We start from the raw sequence: 21,273 nt of genomic DNA on the forward strand, positions 1-21,273 counted from the left end.
TGAACATGAGCTGCAGTGAAAGGTGGGGAGATGGAGTAAAAGAAGCCGTTCACTGGACTCACTGCCCCACAAATGTCTGCTAGCTCCTGTCCACTGTGCTCGCACTGTCTGTTCCTTCTGATGGAAACACACAGTGCCAGGTGGGGAGGGAGACCCCGGCCCCGCACACAGCTTTCAGAAGTAGGCTGGAGCCTCACTGCCTCAGTGAAGCTCCAGAAGGGCCCTCCCCCACCCCCAAACGACTACACATTCCTCTGAGCTCCCTCACACACCAGAGATGCACCCATTCCAGCACAAGTACGTTAGCACCTTTTGTTTTCTCTTTATCTACTTCTCTCCAGACCTGTAAGGAGAGTCACAGACACTGGTTGAATACAACTGTTTTGATTCAGTAACAGTCTGAAAAGAATGAGCTGATGAAGATGTGGTATAAGGAAAGGTATCCAAGGTAAGGATATACCATTCAGCAAAAAGAACAAGTTTTGTGTATGTCTGCGTGCGTGTCTGCGCACACGTGCAACTATTACTCACAGGAAATGTCTGGAATAGTACATAAACTGTCAGTGGATACGTCCAGGGACAGAAAAAGGGGTCAGAAAGAGGAAGAACTTGACTTTTCACTTTCCAGCCTTCTGTAAAATGTTATGTTTATATTTTAAAAAATTATTCAACTGTGATTTTTTAAAAAAACACCACCACTTTGAATGAGCGTCTTTTTCTAGGAAAAACCCAAATGACAATTTTAAACCCAAGAAAAACTTAGGCTCACTGGTGTCCACAGAATCAAAACCATTTTCAAATGCTTCCACAACAACTAAGATACTGAAAAGCACAGGAACAGACTTGGCTGCACACGTTCCGAGGAGTCGTCACAGCAGCTTTTTAACTGAAATATTACAATGCTATTCACAGCACTCCTAGGAAACTAATAACTACTATTCCTACGTAAAAAGCTCCTCCATTTTGCACAAAAATGGGCGCTCTTAGGGAGGAGGTGTAATAAGAGTGTTGGCTGGACACACTTTGCAATCTGATGACCTGCACTGGAATCCAGGCTGTCATTAGCTGGGTGATCTGAGGCAAATTCCTTAACTTGTCTAGGCCTCAGTTTCCTCGTTAGTAAAATGGGAGTGATGCTGCCAGGCTCACAAAACCCTACACCAGTGTTTCCCGAGTCCCTCAGGTGGAACATAAGACCGTCGTTACATGGACAAGTATGTTTCACTTGAATGACAAGCACTTAAAACCAGAGAGCACAGGTGGCAGCCACCTCGAGCAAACCAGGACAATTACAGGTGCTGTGTTCTGGCAGGCGCATGGATTGAGTCCGGTTTATAGCAACCGAATCTTTACCAATGCTGTTGAGCTGTACTGAGAAAACTGGAAATTTGTATTTATTAGTCCCACCTGCCGCCAGCCAAGAGTGGAGAGGATGAGAAAGACAGGACCCCCCCTTGTACAACCATGGTGCAAACTGGGCTTGAGACACGCGCTGTCTGCAGGCACTGAGACCTCGGAGGGTCCTTCGCCCTGGAGCTCTGGGAGCAGCCCTGACGGTGCTGGTTGCCTCCTCTACCCATCCTTAACCACAGATGACGGAGTCCATCCAACACATGAGTCACAGCATGTGTTTCCAGGTGTATATTTTTGTCCAGTGATTAGATTTATTCCTTTAATAACTTTTTTTGGCTTTAAAAAATATACAGTTGACCCCTGGACAACATGCGTTTAAACTGTGTGGGCTCACGGTGGATTTTTTTCAATAAATATACTGGAAAAAGTTTTTGAGATTTGTGACGATTTGAAAAAAACTCACAAGAAAAACCATATAGCCTAGAAACATGGAAAAAATTAAGAAAAAGTTAGGTATGTCACGAACGTGACATCGGTGTATAGGCTAGGCTACCACAAAGCAATCATACTGTCGCTTTTTTATTATCAGGGCATGAACTGTTACGCCTGTAAATAAATGTGAATTTATTTTTCACATTATCTCTTGACTTTTGATGTCTAGTGTTAGTAATACATATAGCATCTACAGTGTTTTGTATAAGACAATATCGATGTAGGTACTGACAGACGAGTCACCTTGTAAAGAGACAAACTATGGTATTGATAAACACAGTACAATGCTCTGTAAATGTTATTTTTTCTTCCTTACAATTTTCTAAATAACATTTCCTTTCCTCTAGCTTACTTCATTGTAAGCATACAGTACATGATACATATAACACACAAAATATGTGTTAACAGTGTATGTTATTGGTAAGGCTTCTGGTCAGCAGTAGTCTATTGGTAGTCAAGTTTGGGGGGAGTCAAAAGTGAAACATAGATTTTCGACTGCACGTGGGGTTGGCACCTCTAACCCTTGCATTGTTTAAGAGTCAACTGTACACAGCAACCCTCTATTTAGGAGAAGTTACACAGGGTTTTCTTTCACAATGGCCATATGAGGTCTCCTTTTAAAATGCATTTAGTGTAAAATACATTAAGGGTAAAAGTGAAGACTGGGAAACACTGTCATAAGCCAACAGGTGCAGATTCTGTTCCTAATCCTGGCATGAAGGGATGTGCACCAGATGAGCAGAGCTAATACCTGCTTCTACCCTGCCACCCACAAGGAGTGGTCCTGGCTGCGTTAAGACTTCCAGCTGGGTCAAATGGATGATTCCATCTCTTCAACTTTTTCAAATGTACTTTTCATTACTGATACCATATTTTAAACCACAGAAAACGTTTCAGCATCTCAGCTGCTATAACATCCTTGAATGGAATCTGCGAACTTCTGAATGAAAATAATAAGTATTAAAGTTAAGTGTACATATCGCCTGTCACTGCCTCCCCCAATTCTTATTTTGATATTTTCCAAGCTACAAAAAAGTTATGAGAATACAAAGTAGAGGAAAAATTGGAACTCTCACACACCGCTAGTGGAGTGTGAAGTTGTGCTTTGGAAAACAGTTTGGTAGGTCTTCAAAAAACTAAACATAGAGTTACCATATCACCCAGCAAATCCACTCCTAGGTATATAACCAAGAGAAATGCAAACATATGTTCACACAAAAACTTGTACTAGAATGTTCATAGTAGCATTATTCATGATAGTCAAAAAGTGAAAACCACCCAAATGTCCATCAGCAGATGAATGGATACATAAAATGTGACATATCCATACAACAGATTACTATTCAGCCATTAAAACAAATGAGGAACTGATACATGCTCCAACATGCATGAACATTGAACACATTATGCTAAGTGAAAGAAGCCAATCACAAAAGGCCACACACTGTATGATCCCATATACATGAAATGTCCTAATTAGGCAAATCCACTGAGACAGAAAGTAGATCTGTGATTGCCAGGGGCCAAGAGGGAGAGGGAATGAGGAATGACTACTCATGGGTACAGGGTTTCTTTTGGGGGTGATAAAAATGTTCTAAAATTAGATGGTGGTGACGGTTGCACAACCCTGAATATATTACAACCACTGAATTGTACACCTGAAAAGGTGTATTTTTATGGTATTAGATCTCAATAAAGAATACAAAGTAGACCCATATAACTTTCAACTAGAGTCACCAGTTAATATTTAGGCACATTTGCTTTCTTTCACCTCATATGTGCGCACACGATACGGCTGGACCATTTAAAATTTAGTTATTTTGACCCTTCACTCCTAAGCACTTCAGTATGTGGAGTATTCTCTCACATAACCAAAATATGAATATCATACTGGGGAAAATTAACACCAAAACAAAACTTGTATTTAACATATAGCCCATATTCAAATTTATCAAAAATTAGGTACTGTATTTGGTTTTCAAATCCCTTTCATCTCTTGAATCTAAAAAAATTCTTTTTAATGACACTAACATATTTGAAGAATCCAGGCCAATTACTGTACAGAATGTTTCTCAATATGAACATGCCTGTTTCCTTATGAACTGAGGGAAGTTAAGCACTTTTGGCAGGAAGGCTACATAGGTGAGTTGTATCCTTCTCAGTTTTTCATGCCAGAACCCTCTATTGTTATGCCAGAACATGTCAATCTCATTAGTGGTGACAGTGATGGAAAGGTGGTATTCATTGTTGGTCTTGGTTAGGATGGTGACTAGCAGATTCCTCCACTATAAAGGTAACTTTTCCCCCCTGTAATTAATAATCTGGAGATGACCGATTGAATCTGTAAATATTAGGTTTCCGCAAATATCTTGCACCGAAAGGCTTTAGCGGCCCTTTTGAGACCTCCCTGCATTCACGTGACCAACCACTACTCTCAATTTTATTCCACCGAGTGTGAGAGCTGGTTGTGATTTCAACCCCGGCTGCACATCAGAATCACTGGTGTCTCTGGGTGTGAGACCCCAGTTAGCGTATTTTTAAATTCCCCTGAGTGATGGATTCTGAAGTACAGCAAGGGTTGAAATTCCCCGACTTAGAGGTAGAGGAACCTTGCATCCTCATTTGGCAAATAAGGAAACTGACGCCCTAAGAGATTAAGTAGCCAGTGGCCCAAAACTTGTTAATGGCATAGTTAAGATTTTTTCTGACTTGCATTTTAATATGCTATTCCTTTTGTATGTTATTAAAACAACAAAACCAGAGAAATGAATAACTTTTGTATGGTGTTAAAGCTGAGCACGGCCTAAAGTGCGTATTTCTGCTTCCAAGTTTATTTCTGCCTTTCTGTCCTTAGACCTTTGCACTCAACTTAGAAGTGAGGAACGGGGCGTTTGGTCATCAAGCTCCTCCCCCCTCAGTGCTCTAGGCGACAGCTCAAGCCCGGGGGCCCAAGGCCGAGCGGGATGTTCAAGGCGCCCGACGGTTAGCGCTGCAGCCCTCGGGCCAGCCTCTCGGCCTTGCATGCCTCCCCAACCCCGGCGGCGACTCCGGCGGGGGCCGCTCTTAGAGCAGCCAGCCGCGCAAGCGAGACGCACCTGGCAGGGATGCACCTGGCTGGTCCGCACCTGACCGGGACTTACCTGGAGGTGCGCCTTGCCCCGCCCAGGAAAACCCAGAAGTATGCGGGACCTGGGAGACAACAGAACCTGCAGGCACACCCACCCCTACTTACCCCGGCGTGATAAACCTTGTTCGCTCTTTTAACCTTAATGTCCAGGGCGGTCCCCATCTCGAATACTCCGTTTCGGGAACCACTTCCTGCCGCGCGTGACCTAAGGGAAGGGAGGGCACCCCACCCCTCCGTCCGGGGTCCCGCCCTTTTCTTCTCTCCACCAGCAGTTGCGACACGTGACGCCGCGCCTGACGCCTGTTCGACTCCCCCGCCTTCCTCCTTCCGGTGCAGGGGCGGGCCTTAGCGCTTGCCGAAGACTGTCAGTCTTCGCCCCGCCGGCCAGGAAGGGCGGGACAGGATTAACCCCACCTCTTCCGTAAAGATAGTCGTTAACACCGGAAATACCCTTCGTCTCGCCCGTTTACTAGTGGAAGGGGGAAACTCGGCTCTCCCGGCGTGCCCCGCGGCAGGGGGCGGTGCCAGGGACTCGTTGCGGGCGCAGGCAGTACCTAGAGGCTGAGGCTCCCGTCAGGCTGTGCGGGGTAAAGAGGCGTTGCGCTGTTGAGTTGGCTTTAAGGCGGTGATAAGTGGGGGCTGCCTTTGCTTCCAGTCCCTTCCTCTTGTCGTCTCTCGTCCTCTCTCGCTTTCTTTCGGGGGCTCTGAAGGCGGAGGCCTTGTGTCCGTCCTCGGCTAGGCAGTTCTCCCTGCCCGTTCCGAGGCCCCGCGCTCGCTGCCTGCAAAACGTGGATTGGCGGGCGGCTCGGCCGTCCCGCCCCCGCCGCCGAGCCGGGGGCGAAGGTCTCGGGGAGCGCGGGTGACCTCGCCCAGCCTCGCAGGGCCGCGGGGGCTTGTGGGTACTCCCTCGGCGCGCGCCCTGGAACGGGGTGCGCAGAATGTGGGGAGGCGCGGCTCGCAGGCCTTGGGTCCTGACAGTGCATGGAAATGAAAACCTAAAAGCAGAAACGGTCCTGCCTAATCTTTTTTTTCCCAGCAAGAGCTGACTACACACAAGGAGTACGTTGCTTTGTGGGAGGATTGCCTCCAGACAGGGCAGCGGTACGGTGCTAGGCAACATACTACGTTGGTTGAAATAAAATCCCTTGTCAATGTTTTAAACAAGAACTTTTCTAATAAGCAGAGAGGTAAATCTTCATTGTTTTGGTAGCTGACTTAATACAGTGCTTTTTGTTTATTTAAAATTCTTTGATTCTGCTATTTGTTTTTTTAAGTGCGTTACTTTTAGAATTACATGAGAATTTTTCCGTAAAACGGTATCCTGAATTAGTATCACGAGTGCCTCTCTCTTGGGAATGTAAGGTACTTTACAGGACAACAGTGATGGTGCTATAGCTACAATTGCTTTTGAAGGTTGATACATTGGTGTTTCCCAATATTCAGTTTTCAGCTCCTCCGTGCCCTCGGGGCTTCGTCTCGGTCTTAGATACCTTCCTGACAACTCAAACTCAGAAATTCTAAAACAATTCATTACGGACTTAATAATCACTGTCTAGTCTATTTGCAGTTCAAGACGTGGATCCGTTTCCACCAGACTCACCCATCATTTCCAAATGGTAAAATGTCAGTCTCAGTAGACAAAGCTGGGAAACAGGAAAAGAAACACCTTAAAAGGATCCACATTCCAGACTTGTTTGCTTCAGCAAACCTGCTTTAAACTTATTTTGTAACAGAACATTTCTTGTTCGTTGAGGACAAGTGTGCTATATTTCACTCATCTATGTAGGTTGTACACAATTTTTCTGGAATGCTGGTGCACTGCAGAGAGCTTTAGTTCCGGCAGTTATCAGTGTAAACAGTTTGTTGGACCCTCTCCGTGTGATGGCTTCCAAACATAAGAACAGTCCATTTTTTCTCCGATCGCTGTTCTTTTGAATCTTTTCTATCCCTTAACCACACCTTAGGTGATACTGTTCTGGTCAATTCAGTTACTAAAATCAGACCCTGTTAGTGTGTTGATCTCGTGGCTTGAGTGGGATCCTAGATTCTTAGGGTGCTAAGGTACAAGTCATGGTTCTGGTTCTCAGACACTTCCTCAACATCCTCTTGAAGGCCTGGCTTCTTCTGTGTTGAGGCAAGTTTCTCTTAACTGGCCACTGCTAGAGTTCTATCTTAGTTGATCCCTGCTTCTCTGGATAACAGGCTCTTGTTTGAAACTCCTTTCATGGGGTACATATGGGAAGACCTGATGGGCCTTGTCCTCTCCATACGTTTTCATGGAAGATCTACCTTCAGCTCGATCTTTTCCATCACCCCACTGACCGCACCGAGCAGTATACCAAGTCTTGTGGGTGAGGGTCCAGCAAGAAAGCTGGAGACGATTTATCTTCCACAGAGTCCACCCGACTCTTGAGAAACACGCGCCCTTGCCACACAAAAGGGCCAGACTGGAGGCTGCCCGTGGCCTCTGCTTTCCACTCTGCCATCTCTCTTCCATCCTCTTCCTCCCTCCTGAAACACAGAGAGAAGTAAATCAGCAAGAATGCTGACTAGACAGGTTTGCAGGTAGGAAATGGAACACCAGCCTCTCCTTCCAGTAGGCCCTACTGATAGCGGAGAGATTATCGTACAGCCTCCCCACTAGATCACTTCCCACCAGAAACGCTCCCCAAGGCCAACTACCTCCTTTCATTCCTTCGCCTGCCTTCCGATATAGACTGAGAAGGAGAGGATTGAGAAAGTATTCCGTGGAAGCAGGGCTAGATCTGCAGCTTTTATTAATCCGTGCGGAAAGTGTCTGTCTCCGATTGTGGCATCTTTTGTTAGAAGATGGGGTACTATGTTGTTTTCAGCCGTGAGCTTAGTGCTCATTCTGGGACAAGAGGAGAGGCCCCACTAAACATCTTTTAGTGGATGCTGTGATTCTCTGTTCAGACCTTTCAGGACTGAAGGACATGTTCCCTGATCTACTCAGAATATAGCTCTCAACACTTCTCAGTTACGTCACTCTTCAAAACTTGCCCTCAGCTGAAGAAAACTGCTTTGCCCTAAGTCATGGTCCCTTGGGGAGGTGGGGGAGGGGAGGGGGGCGGGGCAGCCCATATCTAACGACTGGTCAGTTTAGGATATGAAGACCTCTTTCCCTCACCACAGTTTGGGACAGTTCCAACTCCAAAGCTCCCTATATTAGTATCTACTGTGCATAACAAGTTACCGCAACAGTTAATAAAGTGGGTAAGAACTTAGGAGCAGCTTCACTGAGTCGTTCTGGCTCAAGGTCTCAGGTAGTTGCAGTCAAGATGTTAGGGCCACAGTCATCCAAAGCCTTGACTAAGGCTGGGAGATCCAAGATGGCTCCCTCCCGTGACTGTTGGCTGGAGGCCTCAGTTTCTCATCATGTGGGACTCTCCAAAGGCTGCTTTTTTTAAAATTAATTTTTATTGGAGTATAGTTGCTTTATAATGTTGTGTTAGTTTCTACTGTACAACAAAGTAGATCAGCTGTACATATACATATATCCGCTCTTTTTTGGATTTCCTTCCCATTTAGGTCACCACAGAGCACTGAGTAGAGTTCCCTGTGCTATACAGCAGGTTCTCATTAGTTATCTATTTTATACATAGTATCACTAGTGTATATATGTCAATCCCAATCTCCCAATTCACCCCACCTCCCCGCTCTTCCCCCCTTGGTGTCCATAGGTTTGTTCTCTATGTCTGTATCTCTACTTCTGTTTTGCAAATAAGATCATGTATACCATTTTCTAGATTCCACATATATGCGTTAATATACAATATTTGTTTTTCTCTTTCTGACTTACTTTGCTCTGTATGACAGTCCACAGGCTGCTTGAGAGTCCTCACAGCATGGCAGCTAGCTTCTCCCAGAACAGGCAATCCCACAGGGAGAGCAAACAGGGAGCTACAGTGCCTTGTATGGCCTGACTTCTCACATTCACTTTTCTTCTGTTCATTAGAAGAGAGTCACTAAATCCAACCCATACCTGAAGGAAGGGGAATTTGGCTCTACCTTTAAAAGGGGGCATCAAAAAATTTGTGACATATTTTAAGCCACTTAGCTCCCATTGGATGGGGAGCCTTTGTTGTAACTGCGTGACAGTTCAACTTTTCCCTCTGCCCAACCCAGTCCTGTTTCTTCACCCTATCCCTCCATTCCTGTTGCTCACCCCCAATATTCTTCCTGAACATTAATCTCCATCCCGAGCCTGCTTCCTGCAACAATCCTGTCACGCTAGCTTCCTGACTTAACTTCTCTGAGCCTCAGTTTCCTTCATCTGTAAAGTGATCTCACAATACCTTCGTTACAGGGAAGTTAATAGAATTCATAACAGTTCATATATCTATCAAGTACTTACTGTGGGCCAGGCACTGTTCTAAGCACTTTAAATGTTTTGATTTATTCCATCTTCATAACAGTCTTATGATACAAGTACAATTACTGTTTACTCACTTTATAAAAGGGAAAAACTGAGGCATTGAAAGACCATGTAGCAACCAAATGGCAGCCACCCATTTTGATTCCAGAGCTCACATATGCAATCACCAATCACCGTGCCACAAATGTGTGTACAACAAAGGCCTGGGGTTATAGCAGAGAGGCACAGGACCTTAATTAAAAGACTGAGCAAAGGACTGCCAATCAAATGTGAAGATCAAGCAGGGGTACAATGTTACAGTACAAGGTGATTTTAAAGAAAGGACTAGGGGTCATTTATCAATTGATAGTGAAGCCTATTAAAATTATGGCAGAATTTTATAGTTATTAGTTTACTAGTGCAGCTGTAACAAAATACAGTACTACAAATTGGGTGGCTTAAAACAACGGAAATTGTGCTTTCACGTTAGCTTCTGGAGGCTGGAAGTCTTAAAACAAGGTGTTGGCAGGATCGGCTCCTTCCTAGGGCCATGAGGGAAGGATCAGTTCCAGGCCTCTCTCCTTGGCTCGCAGACCGCTGTCTTCTCCCTGCGTCCCTTCACATTGTCTTCTTTTTCTGTGTCTTCACTTTCACAGGGCGTTCTCCCTTGTATGTGTATATGTCTCCAAATTCTTCCTTTTTGTAGAGACACTAGTCATATTGTATTAGGGCCTACACTAATGACCTCATTGTAACTCCATTAACTCTGTGAAGACCCTGTATCCAAATTCTGTCACATTCTGAGGTGCTGGGGGTTAGATCTTCAACATATGAATTTGGTGGGGACACAATTCAACCTGTAACATATAGTAACAAAATATATACAACAAAAATATTCAGGCATATAAAGATAAATAGGTACAGTAAGTAAAAGATTTTAACACAACACAGTGTATCAGCGATCAAGCAGATAAAAAACAAAGACATAGAGGATTTTAACAAAATAAATAAGAAGAGCAATTAGCAAATAAGATGGAATTACAGGGAATTCACTTTTTCGAGTGTCCATGATGCATTTATAAGCATTGATTGTACACTAGGCCACAAAGACACTCTCAAATTCAATTAACTAGGTATAGTACAGAAACTTTAACCACCAAAACATTGACCACTTGGAGATTAAGACATACTTTCCCAAATACATTAGGTCAAGGAGTAAATAAAAATACAATAACCAGCTAAAAAATAACAAGGTAAGAATGCTTCATATCAAAACCTATGGGATACAGCCAAAGGAAGAAAAATTATTAGAAAAAGTGTTTGAAAATTTATTAAAGAAACCGTTTGGGGCTTCCCTGGTGACGCAGTGGTTGAGAGTCCGCCTGCCAATGCAGGGGACGCGGGTTCATGCCCCGGTCCAGGAAGATTCCACAGGCCGTGGAGCGGCTGGGCCCGTGAGCCATGGCCGCTGAGGCTGTGCGTCCGGAGCCTGTGCTCCACAACGGGAGAGGCCACAACAGTGAGAGGCCCGCATACCGCAAAAAAAAAAAAACAAAAAAAAAACTGTTTGATGCAGCAACGAAGACCCAATGCAGCTCCCCCAAAAAAATTGTTTGAAAATTTGGCCAGAGTAAAATGATATGAAATCAGGGATTTGCTATAAAATAACTCCAGGCCGAGGGGGAGCAGCAGGAAGAAGGAAGGAGTTGTGACCGGCAGGATGATTGTTGAAACAGATGTTGATAATTACTGAAGCTGGGTGATGGGAACGTGGGGCTTTATTGTACCATCTCTCTGCTTTGTATGTATCTTTGAATTCCATAGTAGAAGACAAGGTAAATATATGCAGTAGGATAATATTTTTTAACTATTAGCTGAAGTATTTTTTATGCCCTGTAATTCCTAGTAGGTGACCCCCAAAATTCCTTACATCAAATTTATACCTTGAATCAAAAAATGTGTGATAAACAGCACTTTTCCAAAGATATGAAATGTGGTCTAGAGGAAAGGGTGTGAACAGAGAATGGAGCAAAAATATCCTGGGGTGAGGTCTGGCTATCTGTCCTCTGAAGTCAGCAGCCCACTTGGAGTTGGGGATGGACAGGGCTGCAGAAAATGATGGAAAACTCAGAGAGGCTGAGTGAGCGTGAAGGAGCAGAGGATGAGCAGATCCAGCAAGAGTGCGTTGTGAGCTGGGTGGGGAGAGCTCAAGCTTACTCTAGAAGCCCTCTAGCGTGGTGTTGCCTTTGCTGAAATGGACTGCAAATTACTGCAGCTGGGTCACTGGCCAAGATACATGGCATTTTCTTTTTTTGTTTTTTATTGGAATATAATTGATTTACAATGTTGTGTTAGTTTCAGGTGTACAGCAAAGTGAATCAGATATACATATACATATATCCACTCTTCTTTAGATTCTTTTCCCATATAGGTCATTAACGAGTAATGAGTAGAGTTCCCTGTGCTATATAGTAGGTCCTTATTAGTTATCTATTTTATATACAGTAGTGTATACATGTCAAGTCCAGTCTCCCAATTTATCCCTCCTCCCCTTCCCCCCTTAACCATAAGTTTGTTTTGTACATCTGTGACTCTATTCCTGTTTTGTAAATAAGTTCATTTGTACCATTTTTTTAGATTCCACATGTAAGCGATATCATATGATATTTGTCTTTCTCTGACTTACTTCACTCAGTATGACTATCTCTAGGTCCATCCATGTTGCTGCAAATGGCATTATTTTATTCTTTTTGTGGCTGAGTAATATTCCATTGTATACATGTACCACATCTTCTGTATCCATTTCTCTGTTGATGGATATTTAGGTTGCTTCCATGTCCTGGCTATTGTAAATAGTGCTGCAATGAACATTGGGGTGCATCTATCTTTTTAAATTATGGTCTTCTCTGGATATATAACCAGGGTGGGATTGCTGGATCATATGGTAGTTCTATTTTTAGTTTTTTAAGGAACCTCTATACTGTTCTCCATAGTGGCTGTATCAATTTACATTCCCACCAACAGTGCAAGAGGGTTCCCTTTTCTCCACACCCTCTCCAGCATTTATTGTTTGTAGATTTTTTGATGATGGCCATTCTGACCAGTGTGTGGTGATATCTAATTGTAGTTTTGATTTGCATTTCTCTAATAATTAGTGATGTTGAGCATCTTTTCATGTGCTTTTTGACCATCTGTATATCTTCTTTGGAGAAATGTCTGTTTAGATATTCCACCTATTTCTTGATTGGATTGTTTGTGGTTTTTGATGTGGAGCTACATGAGCTCTTTGTATATTTTGGAGATTAATCCCGTGTCAGTTGCTTCATTTGTAAACATTTTCTCCTGTTCTGAGGGTTGTCTTTTCATTTTGTTTATGGTTTCCTTTGCTGTGCAAAAACTTTTAAGTTTAATCGGGTCCCACTTGTTTATTTTTGTTTTTATTTTCATTACTCTAGGAGGTGGATCAAAAAAGATCTTGCTGTGATTTATGTCAGACAGTGTTCTCCCTGTTTTCCTCCAAGAGTTTTATAGCATCCAGCCTTATATTTAGGTCCATTTTGAGTTTATTTTTGTATATGGCATTAGGGAGTGTTCTAATTTCATTCTTTTACATGTACCTGTCCAGTTTTCCCAGCACCACTTATTGAAGAGACTGTCTTTTCTCCATTGTATATTCTTGCCTCCTTTGTCATAGATTAGGTGACCATAGGTGCAGGGGTTTATCTCTGGACTTTCTATCCTGTTCCATTGATCTATATTTCTGTTTTTGTGGTACAGGGCATTTTTGAACCACACGACTCTCCCATCCCAGCCAAGAAGGAGAATGGGGATGTGAAAGGAGAAGGTAAGACACTATCACTTGAGTTCCAACTGAACAGTAAGATTGAATTTTTTCCCCCACCCTCAGCAGAAATGATTGCTGGAGAGCTAAACTGGGTTAAGTTATAGAGAAATGAAGATTGTTACTTTTTTGGCCATTTATATGTTGTGCCTGTAAATCTTAAAACAGCTACATACACAAAAATCAATAGACATTTCTATTTAACAGCAATAACCAGTTAGAAAATAAAATGAAAATGGGGATTGTATCCTAAATAGCAATAAAAATCTAAAATACTCGGGAGTAATTTGAATGTAACATATGCTTGAGTTACATGAATAAAGTTATGAGGCTGAATTAGGATATATGAGTTATGAAAAATGGAGAGATGTGTAGTATTTCTGAATAGAATATCTAAATACTTCTAAATGCCCATCCTTATAAAATTAATTTTTAGTCTTCATTAATTCCCTTCAATATAATTTTTAATGAGGGAATTTAATGAAATCACGTTAAAATTCTTCTGAAAACATAATGAATGCTAAAAAATGATGTATCTTTTAAAAAAGTTAATTGCAGGGAAAAGAGTCCTACTTAGCACAAAGTAGAGCTATAAGAGTTAAAACCACATCATTCTGGCATAAGATCAGTTGGACAGGATAGCTCAGAACAGACACCAATATATTAGTATTTAAGATTTTAATATATGATAAACGAGTTATCACAAATCTGTAGAAAACAGAGGATTATTTGGCAAATGATATTAGACTAAATGACTTGATAGAAGAAAAATTCATTTAGATTTTGCTCTCTCACCATAAGCTCTCCTATCCCCTCCTCCTGCCAAAAATTAGTTGGATTAAGAGTTCAGGAAATGACAAAACAGGGAATTCCCTGGCAGTCCAGTGGTTAGGACTCGGCCCTTTCACTGCTGGGCCCAGGTTCAATCCCTGGTCAGGGAACTAAGATCCTGCAAGCTGTGCAGTACAGCCAAAAAACAAATAATAATAATAAAAGGAAATGATAAAACAAGTTAGGCATAGACTTTTTTTTAATATAGTTTTTTTTAATGTTTATTTTATTTTTGGCTGCACAATCTCCCTATCTTAAGGTTAACCATGCCACATAACAACATAATCCTGGGAGAGATATTTCATCGTATTCACAGCTTCTACCCACACTCAAAAGGGATGAAATTATACAAGGGTGAAAGTCATTGGGGGATCATTCTTAAGATTTTTTTTTTTTTTTTTTGCATTACGCGGGCCTCTCACTGTTGTGGCCTCTCCCGTTGCGGAGCACAGGCTCCGGACGCGCAGGCTCAGCGGCCATGGCTCACGGGCCCAGCCGCTCCGCGGCATGTGGGATCCTCCCAGACCGGGGCACGAACCCGTGTCCCCCGCATCGGCAGGCGGACTCCCAACCACTGTGCCACCAGGGAAGCCCCATTCTTAAGATTTTGACTGTCAAATCTATAAGAAGAACTTTAAAACGCAGGATATGAATAACACTTGCAAAAGAGGAAATTAAGTAGTAAGCAGACATATGCAAAAATGTTTAACTTAAAAGAAAAAAAAAACCCAAAGAAATGCTAGTAAGAATCTTCCATTTCAGAGATTCATTTAGCAAAAAATACTCAATATTGGCAGATAAGAGGCGGAACAAACATCTTCATTCATTTATAATAGTAATGTGAATGGTATGACAAAGGTAGAAAAAGATTTGGCAGTATATACCAAAGTTTCTTAAATGTTAATACTCTTTGACTTGGTAATTTGACTGTTGTAAATCTATCTAAACAATATAATCCTAAATTTGAAAAAAAAAAACCTTAAACATCACAGTATTCACAGCAAATTATTAGTAATGAAAAATTGGAAAAAACCTACTTGACAAAACAGTCTTGGTTTGGTAAACTATACCTTCAAATCAGTGAGAAATTATCAGCCACTAAAAACATGGTTATGCTTAAAGAAATAAAAGAAGACCTAAACTGATGGAGAAATATTCCATGTTTATTGAGTACAAGACTCAATATTATTAAGATGACCATTCTTCCACTCAGTGCAATCCCATTTAGCAACCTCAGTAACCTTTTTGGTAAAAATGGACAAACTGATTTAAAAATTTACACGATAATGCAAAGAACTCAAAACAGCCGACGTAGTTTTGAAAAAGAAGAACAAAGTTGGAGGATTTATATTGTCTAACGAACAACCTTATTAATAAACGGTCAAGAGACTTCAGTAGGCACTTCACAAGAGAAAAAAATATGAATAGCCAATAAACACACTTAAAGATGATCAGCATCATTAACTATTATGGAAATGCAAATTAAAAGTATGCCGAGATATACTACACAGCACTAGCATGGCTAAAATGAAAGAGTTTGACTATACCAAGTATCGATGAGGCTGTGGAGGAACTGGGACCCTCACTTGCTGATGGGAATGAAAAGTGAAACAACCATTTTGTAAAACAGCTTGGCAGCTCCTTATAAAGTTAAACATACCCTTATGATACGGCTGAGCACAATCACTCCTAGGTGTTTACCCAGAAAATGAAAACATATGTCTACACAAAGACTCGTACTTGCATGTTCGTAGTAGCATTATTGATAAGAGACAAAAACTGGAAACAACCCGAATATTCATCAAGTGGTGAACGGACAAACAAATAGCAGTATATCCACACAATGGATCCCTACTTATCAATACAAAAAACAAGCTATTGGGACTTCCCTGGTGGTGCAGTCGTTAGGAGTCCACCTGCCAATGCAAGGGACATTGGTTCGATCCCCGGCCTGGGAGGGTCCCACAGGCTGCGGAGCAACTAAGCCCATGCACCACAACTACTAAGCCTGCGCTCTAGAGCCTGAGAGCCACAATTACTGAGCCCACGTGCCACAACTACTGAAGCCCGTGCGCTCTAGGGCCCATGATCCACAACAAGAAAAGCCACCACAATAAGCAGCCTGCCCACTGCAACGAAGAGTAGCCCCCGCTAGCTGCAACTAGAGAAAGCCCGTGGAGCAACAAACACCCAACGCAGCCAAAAATTAAAAAAAAAAAACAGAACAAGACTACACAGTATTACAAGAAAAAGACAAAACAACCACAACAACTAAAAAACACGCTACTGATACATACAACTGCATGGATGAATCTCAAGACATGCTGAGCAGAAGCCAGCCATAAGACTACATAATTAATATAAGTTCCAAGCAGGCAAAACTAACCAATAGTGACATAAAATGGATCAGTGGATACCCGTGAGGAGGCTGGGGGACAGACTACAGTCAGGAGGGTACTTCTTAAGATGAAGGAAATAACCTATATCTTGAGTGCGAGTTAGTTACACAGGTTATCCATTTGTTAAAATTCATCAAACTGTGTATATATACGGTAGGTGTGGCTTATTTTATATAAATTATATTTGCATAAGTTGACCTCAAAAGTCATACAGTTATGCAGATCATATTCTAACATAGAAAATGGTTGTGCTAAAATAAAAATTTAAAAAGAATTCAGAGTTTTAGCTATAATATGATTACAGCTGTGAAAAACAGGCAAACAAAAAAGTACATGCAACATAAGTCTCTAAGTTAAACAAACAAACAAAAAAAGCACAGAGGGCTTCCCTGGTGGCGCAGTGGTTGAGAGTCCGCCTGCCGATGCAGGGGACACGGGTTTGTGCCCCGGTCCGGGAAGATCCCACATGCCGCGGAGCGGCTGTGCCCGTGAGCCATGGCCGCTGAGGCTGCGCGTCCGGAGCCTGTGCTCCGCAACGGGAGAGGCCACAACAGTGAGAGACCCGTGTACCGCAAAAAAAAAAAAAAAAAAAACACAGAAATCCTAGCAGAAAAAGAAATGCCCCCCAAATATTAACAGTGTCTGTACTGGGGTGATTAGGACTATGAGTACCTTTTGTTCTTTTTTAGTTCTTTTCACAAACATGCATTATTTAAAAAAATATTTAGCATCAAATTTAAAGTATTTTCTATTAAATTTAAAAAAATAGTTACCATTAAATTTGAGAAGCGGAAAAAAGAATTCATAAGGGCAGAGTCAGCATTCTTTCAACTGCAAGAACCAGAAACCTACTTAAATGATCCTAAGCCACACACAGGTATGTTGGCTTTTGTAATTGAAATGCAAGATGGAGTCAAGTTATACACAAGATTAATTTACTCATTTCTGGATATTCTTCCTTAGAGAGGAGCCTTATCATTTATGGGGGAGACATCTAAAATATCTCTCAAATAGGCAAATTGATGAATACTACACCATAAACACTTTCGGTATTAAAAAAGCTGTAAGGAAAGGAAAACTTGTTAAGACCATATATTTTATCTCCTACGTTAATTTCATTCCCACAGCCTTCCGATAATTCAAATTGTGTAAAGTTCACATTTGGTGCCAAGCTTCTCCTTTCCTGGTTTGTTATTTCCTTTCCATTTACCTACCTGAAGTAGAATGTCTGTTTACCATGTCGATTACCAAGGAGATATTGCTGATGCGCCAACTGTAAACTTCATACAGTGTATCAACAATGGACCATCATGCCCTGAGAGTTAGTGTACTGGAGTTATCCAAAATTCTACAGTGTGAACCCACTAAGAAGAAAATAGAACAAGATGATGTTTTGTAAAAGATTTTCGTGAGGAAAATCACTGAAGTTAACTTGATTTCCTGCCATTGCTCGTGAATGCCTAAGGACGTGTCAGGGATGGAGCTTATCAAGGTTTAAATATGGCAGTGGCCAGGTCCCCACTCCAGCTCCTGTATCCACTATAGGAGTGTGGTGCGCTGGACTCCTCCACAGACTACTGGGTTTTCCTGGACTTCCAGGCGGGCCAGGTGGCAAGGAGATATCAGGTGCTACCACAGCCCTGTAGGTAAGTTCCACCTTTTGGTTCACCCTCCCCGACCCTAACTGAGCAGGCCAATGGCTGCCCACCAAGGGGCTCATCCTCCAGATGAGGTATCCTCTGCTCTGTCTCGGTTATGGTGCCAACTGTTTATGATTTTTTACAGTTTTTTTTTTACCTGTAATTGATTTCTAATCTCATAGCATTGTGATCGGAAAAGATGCTTGATATGATTTCAATTTTCTTAAGTTTACCTAGGCTTGATTTGTGACCCAAGATGTGATCTATCCTGGAGAATGTTGCGGGTGGACTTGAGAAGAAAGTGTATTCTGCTGCTTTCGGATAGAATGTCCTATAAATATCAATTAAGTCTATCTGGTCTAATGTGTCATTTAAGGCTTGTGTTTCCTTATTAATTTTCTGTCTGGATGATCTGTCCACTGGTGTAAGTGGGGTGTTAAAGTCCCCCACTATTATTGTCTTACTGTCGATTTCCCCTTTTATGGCTGTTAGCATTTGCCTTGTATACTGAGGTGCTCCTATGTTGCGTGTATATATATTTACAGTTGTTATATCTTGCCCCATTGGTTTATGTTCTCCATCATCATGGAGCTCTTCTTGGTTTTCCTGGGTAGTTTCCACACTAATCCTAAACTGAGAACAAAATGTTTTGTTAGATACTCTCTGCTAAATACACACCAAAACTGAAAATAGGTAAGGATCTGGAATAAAAGAAATGCTAGGTAACTCTGCAGAGCTCCACTTTTAAAATTCCAATTTTAAAATTATAAACCCACATGATCCTAGCACTAGTGCAAAGGGCCAAGGATATGACTTTCAGGAAGACTGGCAGTCTGCTGTCCTAGAGCTATCTACTAAACTGAACAAGCATGTTTGCCAGGCACCCTGAAGGCCCTTATGATTCACAATTCATAACCATATGAGAGAGATTGATGGGTAGATAGATATGTGATAAAGCAGATCTAGCCAAGTGCTAATTCTAGGATCTAGGTGGTAAATGCCTCGTCATTGTACAATTTTTTCAGTTCCTCTCTATGTTTGAAAGTTTTAAAATAAAAGTTGGGGTGAAAATGGAAGTAGAGATACTTATACAATTTACGGGGAACATATATTACTCTTCCTTTGGTGAGTTGTCTCACATCTACTTACTGGATGCCGGTTATGAATTATGCTAAATCCTGAAGACAGACATAGTCTTCCCTTCATGTAGTTTACAGCCTAGAAAGGAAGAGAGGTGGTTGAACAAATAATTCCAGTAGAACGTGAAGAATTATTGTAGGGCTCACTCCAGTGACCTCGTTTTACCTAATTATCTCTGTAAAGACCCTATTTCCAAATAAAGGCAGTTTCTGAGTACTAAGGGTTAGGACTCTAACATGTCTTTTTTGGAGGGACACAGTGCAACCTATAACATGAGTTGATCAGCTTTGCATGTTAGAAAGATCCTTCTGACTGCAATCTCTGCAGAGTACATTAGGGGAGGAACATCACACAAAGCATCTCAGGAGACATATGTAGTAATCTTAGCAAGAGACGTTAGTAACTGGACAACGGTCATAGTAATAAGGTAGGATGGAAAGAAGTGGGCCAATAGAGACACTTTAGGAGCTGGTCCCGATGTGAGCTCACACATGAGCTGGGAGAGTGAGAAGGGGTCTCCCTATGCATGAGGGGTTCAGGGTCCCACGTCTCACCTAAACCCGCATTCGCAGCAGGTATGACCATATGGCCTTTGTGAAACTTGTAGTCATCACAGGGAAGAGTGTTCACTTCCTGGTTCTCCAGGCCCTGGAGCTTCCCTTCCACTCTGAGATGCCACGCCCCCATTCAGCAAGAGCTCAAATTATCCATTCACTGATAATCATTAGATCATTCAGGAAGTCGCTGAAGGGAAAACTCCTGTTTATTTCTGGAACCATCAAACTTCCATTTCACGTTCTTCCCTAGAAGGTATTTACGTGACTGTCTCTGATTTTTTTTTAAGGGAACGTTGATGTCTGGGTGCTACACAAAGGGTTCCTGTTACATTACTCCAAATATGGGCATGAGACTAGAAGTAACAAGGCAAAAACTGTCTGTCTTCTGGAACTGAGCACACCTGCATGTGAATTAAATTCACTCTCTGAAAATGTCCATGTAATCTTAGAGGTTTAGTCAGGAACTCTGGAGGGAATGCTAGATGCCCTCAGTACATGTCCTCCCCTTCCTCTGGAGTAGTAAAAACTCCATTTTTTTTCTCAGCTGTGTATGTGGTTGCCCAGAAGAATTTGTACAAGGGTGTCTCCATCACCCTTGTAACTAGGTGTGGCCACGTGACTACGTTCTGGCCAAAGGGATGTTAGTAGAAGCCACGTGTGCTACTCCTGGGAAGTATCTTTAAAGAGAAGGTGTAAATCCTTCTTTTCCCCCTTCCTCCCACTGCTGGCTAGACTTTGGGATGTGTTGGTTACAGTTTGAGGAGTCCTCTTGGACCTTGAGGTGGAGACTTCTTGCTGAGAATGGAAGAGGGACAGTTTAGAAAGAGTCTGAGCTCTTCCTGACCATGGACCCTCCATCCTGGCCCTGACTGCCTACACTTATGTGTGAGAGAAGGAAACTTCTTTCTTGCTGTAGTAGACAGAATAATACTCCCTCTCCCCCCAAAAAAAGATGTCTACATCCAAATCCCTGGAAACTGTGAATGTGTTACCTTACAAAGAGACTTTGCAGCTGTGATTAAGTCAAAGATCTTGAAAGAGGGAGATTATCCTGGATTATCCAGGTGGGCTCAAGTTAATTAAACGGGTCCTTAGAAGAGGAACGTCAGAGACAGGAAAAGGGGATGCAGTGATGGAAGCAGCAAAGGTTGGAGCGATGCACCTTGAAAATGGAAAGAAGAGCCGTAAGCCAAAGAATGCAGGTTCTAGAATGCCTCTAGAAACTGGAAAAGGCAAGGAAACAGTCTTCCCTGGAGCCTCCAGAAGGAACTCAGCTCTGATGAACCTTGATTTTAGTTGCAAAAGACTCATCTCAAACTTCTGAGCTCTAAAACTGTAACAGAATAAATGTGTGTTATTTGAAGCCACTAAGTATGCGGTAATTTGTTATAGCAGCCACAGGAAACTAATACACTTGCTTAAGTGCCTGTTATTTTGTGCTTTCTAACACTGGCAGCCGACTCCGGTCATAACTAATACAGAGTTGGGTATCCAGAAGTGGGAAGATGCACGCGGCAG

The 21,273-nt window shown here is 42.2% G+C and overlaps 2 protein-coding genes across 3 annotated transcripts in view; one reads left to right on the plus strand and one right to left on the minus strand.

The window, feature by feature from the left end:
* VPS26C (VPS26 endosomal protein sorting factor C) overlaps window positions 1-5,269 on the minus strand; it is a 49,601-nt gene extending 44,332 nt beyond the window's left edge. The window contains exon 1 of the mRNA XM_082654276.1: window positions 5,078-5,269. Coding sequence (XP_082510402.1) covers window positions 5,078-5,134 — 57 coding nt within the window. The 5' untranslated portion in view covers window positions 5,135-5,269. The remainder of the gene's footprint in view (window positions 1-5,077) is intronic.
* A 164-nt stretch (window positions 5,270-5,433) lies between these two features.
* DYRK1A (dual specificity tyrosine phosphorylation regulated kinase 1A) overlaps window positions 5,434-21,273 on the plus strand; it is a 222,192-nt gene continuing 206,352 nt past the window's right edge. For both annotated transcript variants that reach the window (XM_082654273.1, XM_082654275.1), the window contains exons 1-2: window positions 5,434-5,559; window positions 13,125-13,191. The gene's annotated coding sequence lies outside the window, so the exon portion shown is untranslated. The remainder of the gene's footprint in view (window positions 5,560-13,124; window positions 13,192-21,273) is intronic.

The sequence above is a fragment of the Grampus griseus genome, assembly GCF_964374135.1.
Source record: "Grampus griseus genome assembly, chromosome: 5".
NCBI classification, from domain to species: domain Eukaryota; kingdom Metazoa; phylum Chordata; class Mammalia; order Artiodactyla; family Delphinidae; genus Grampus; species Grampus griseus.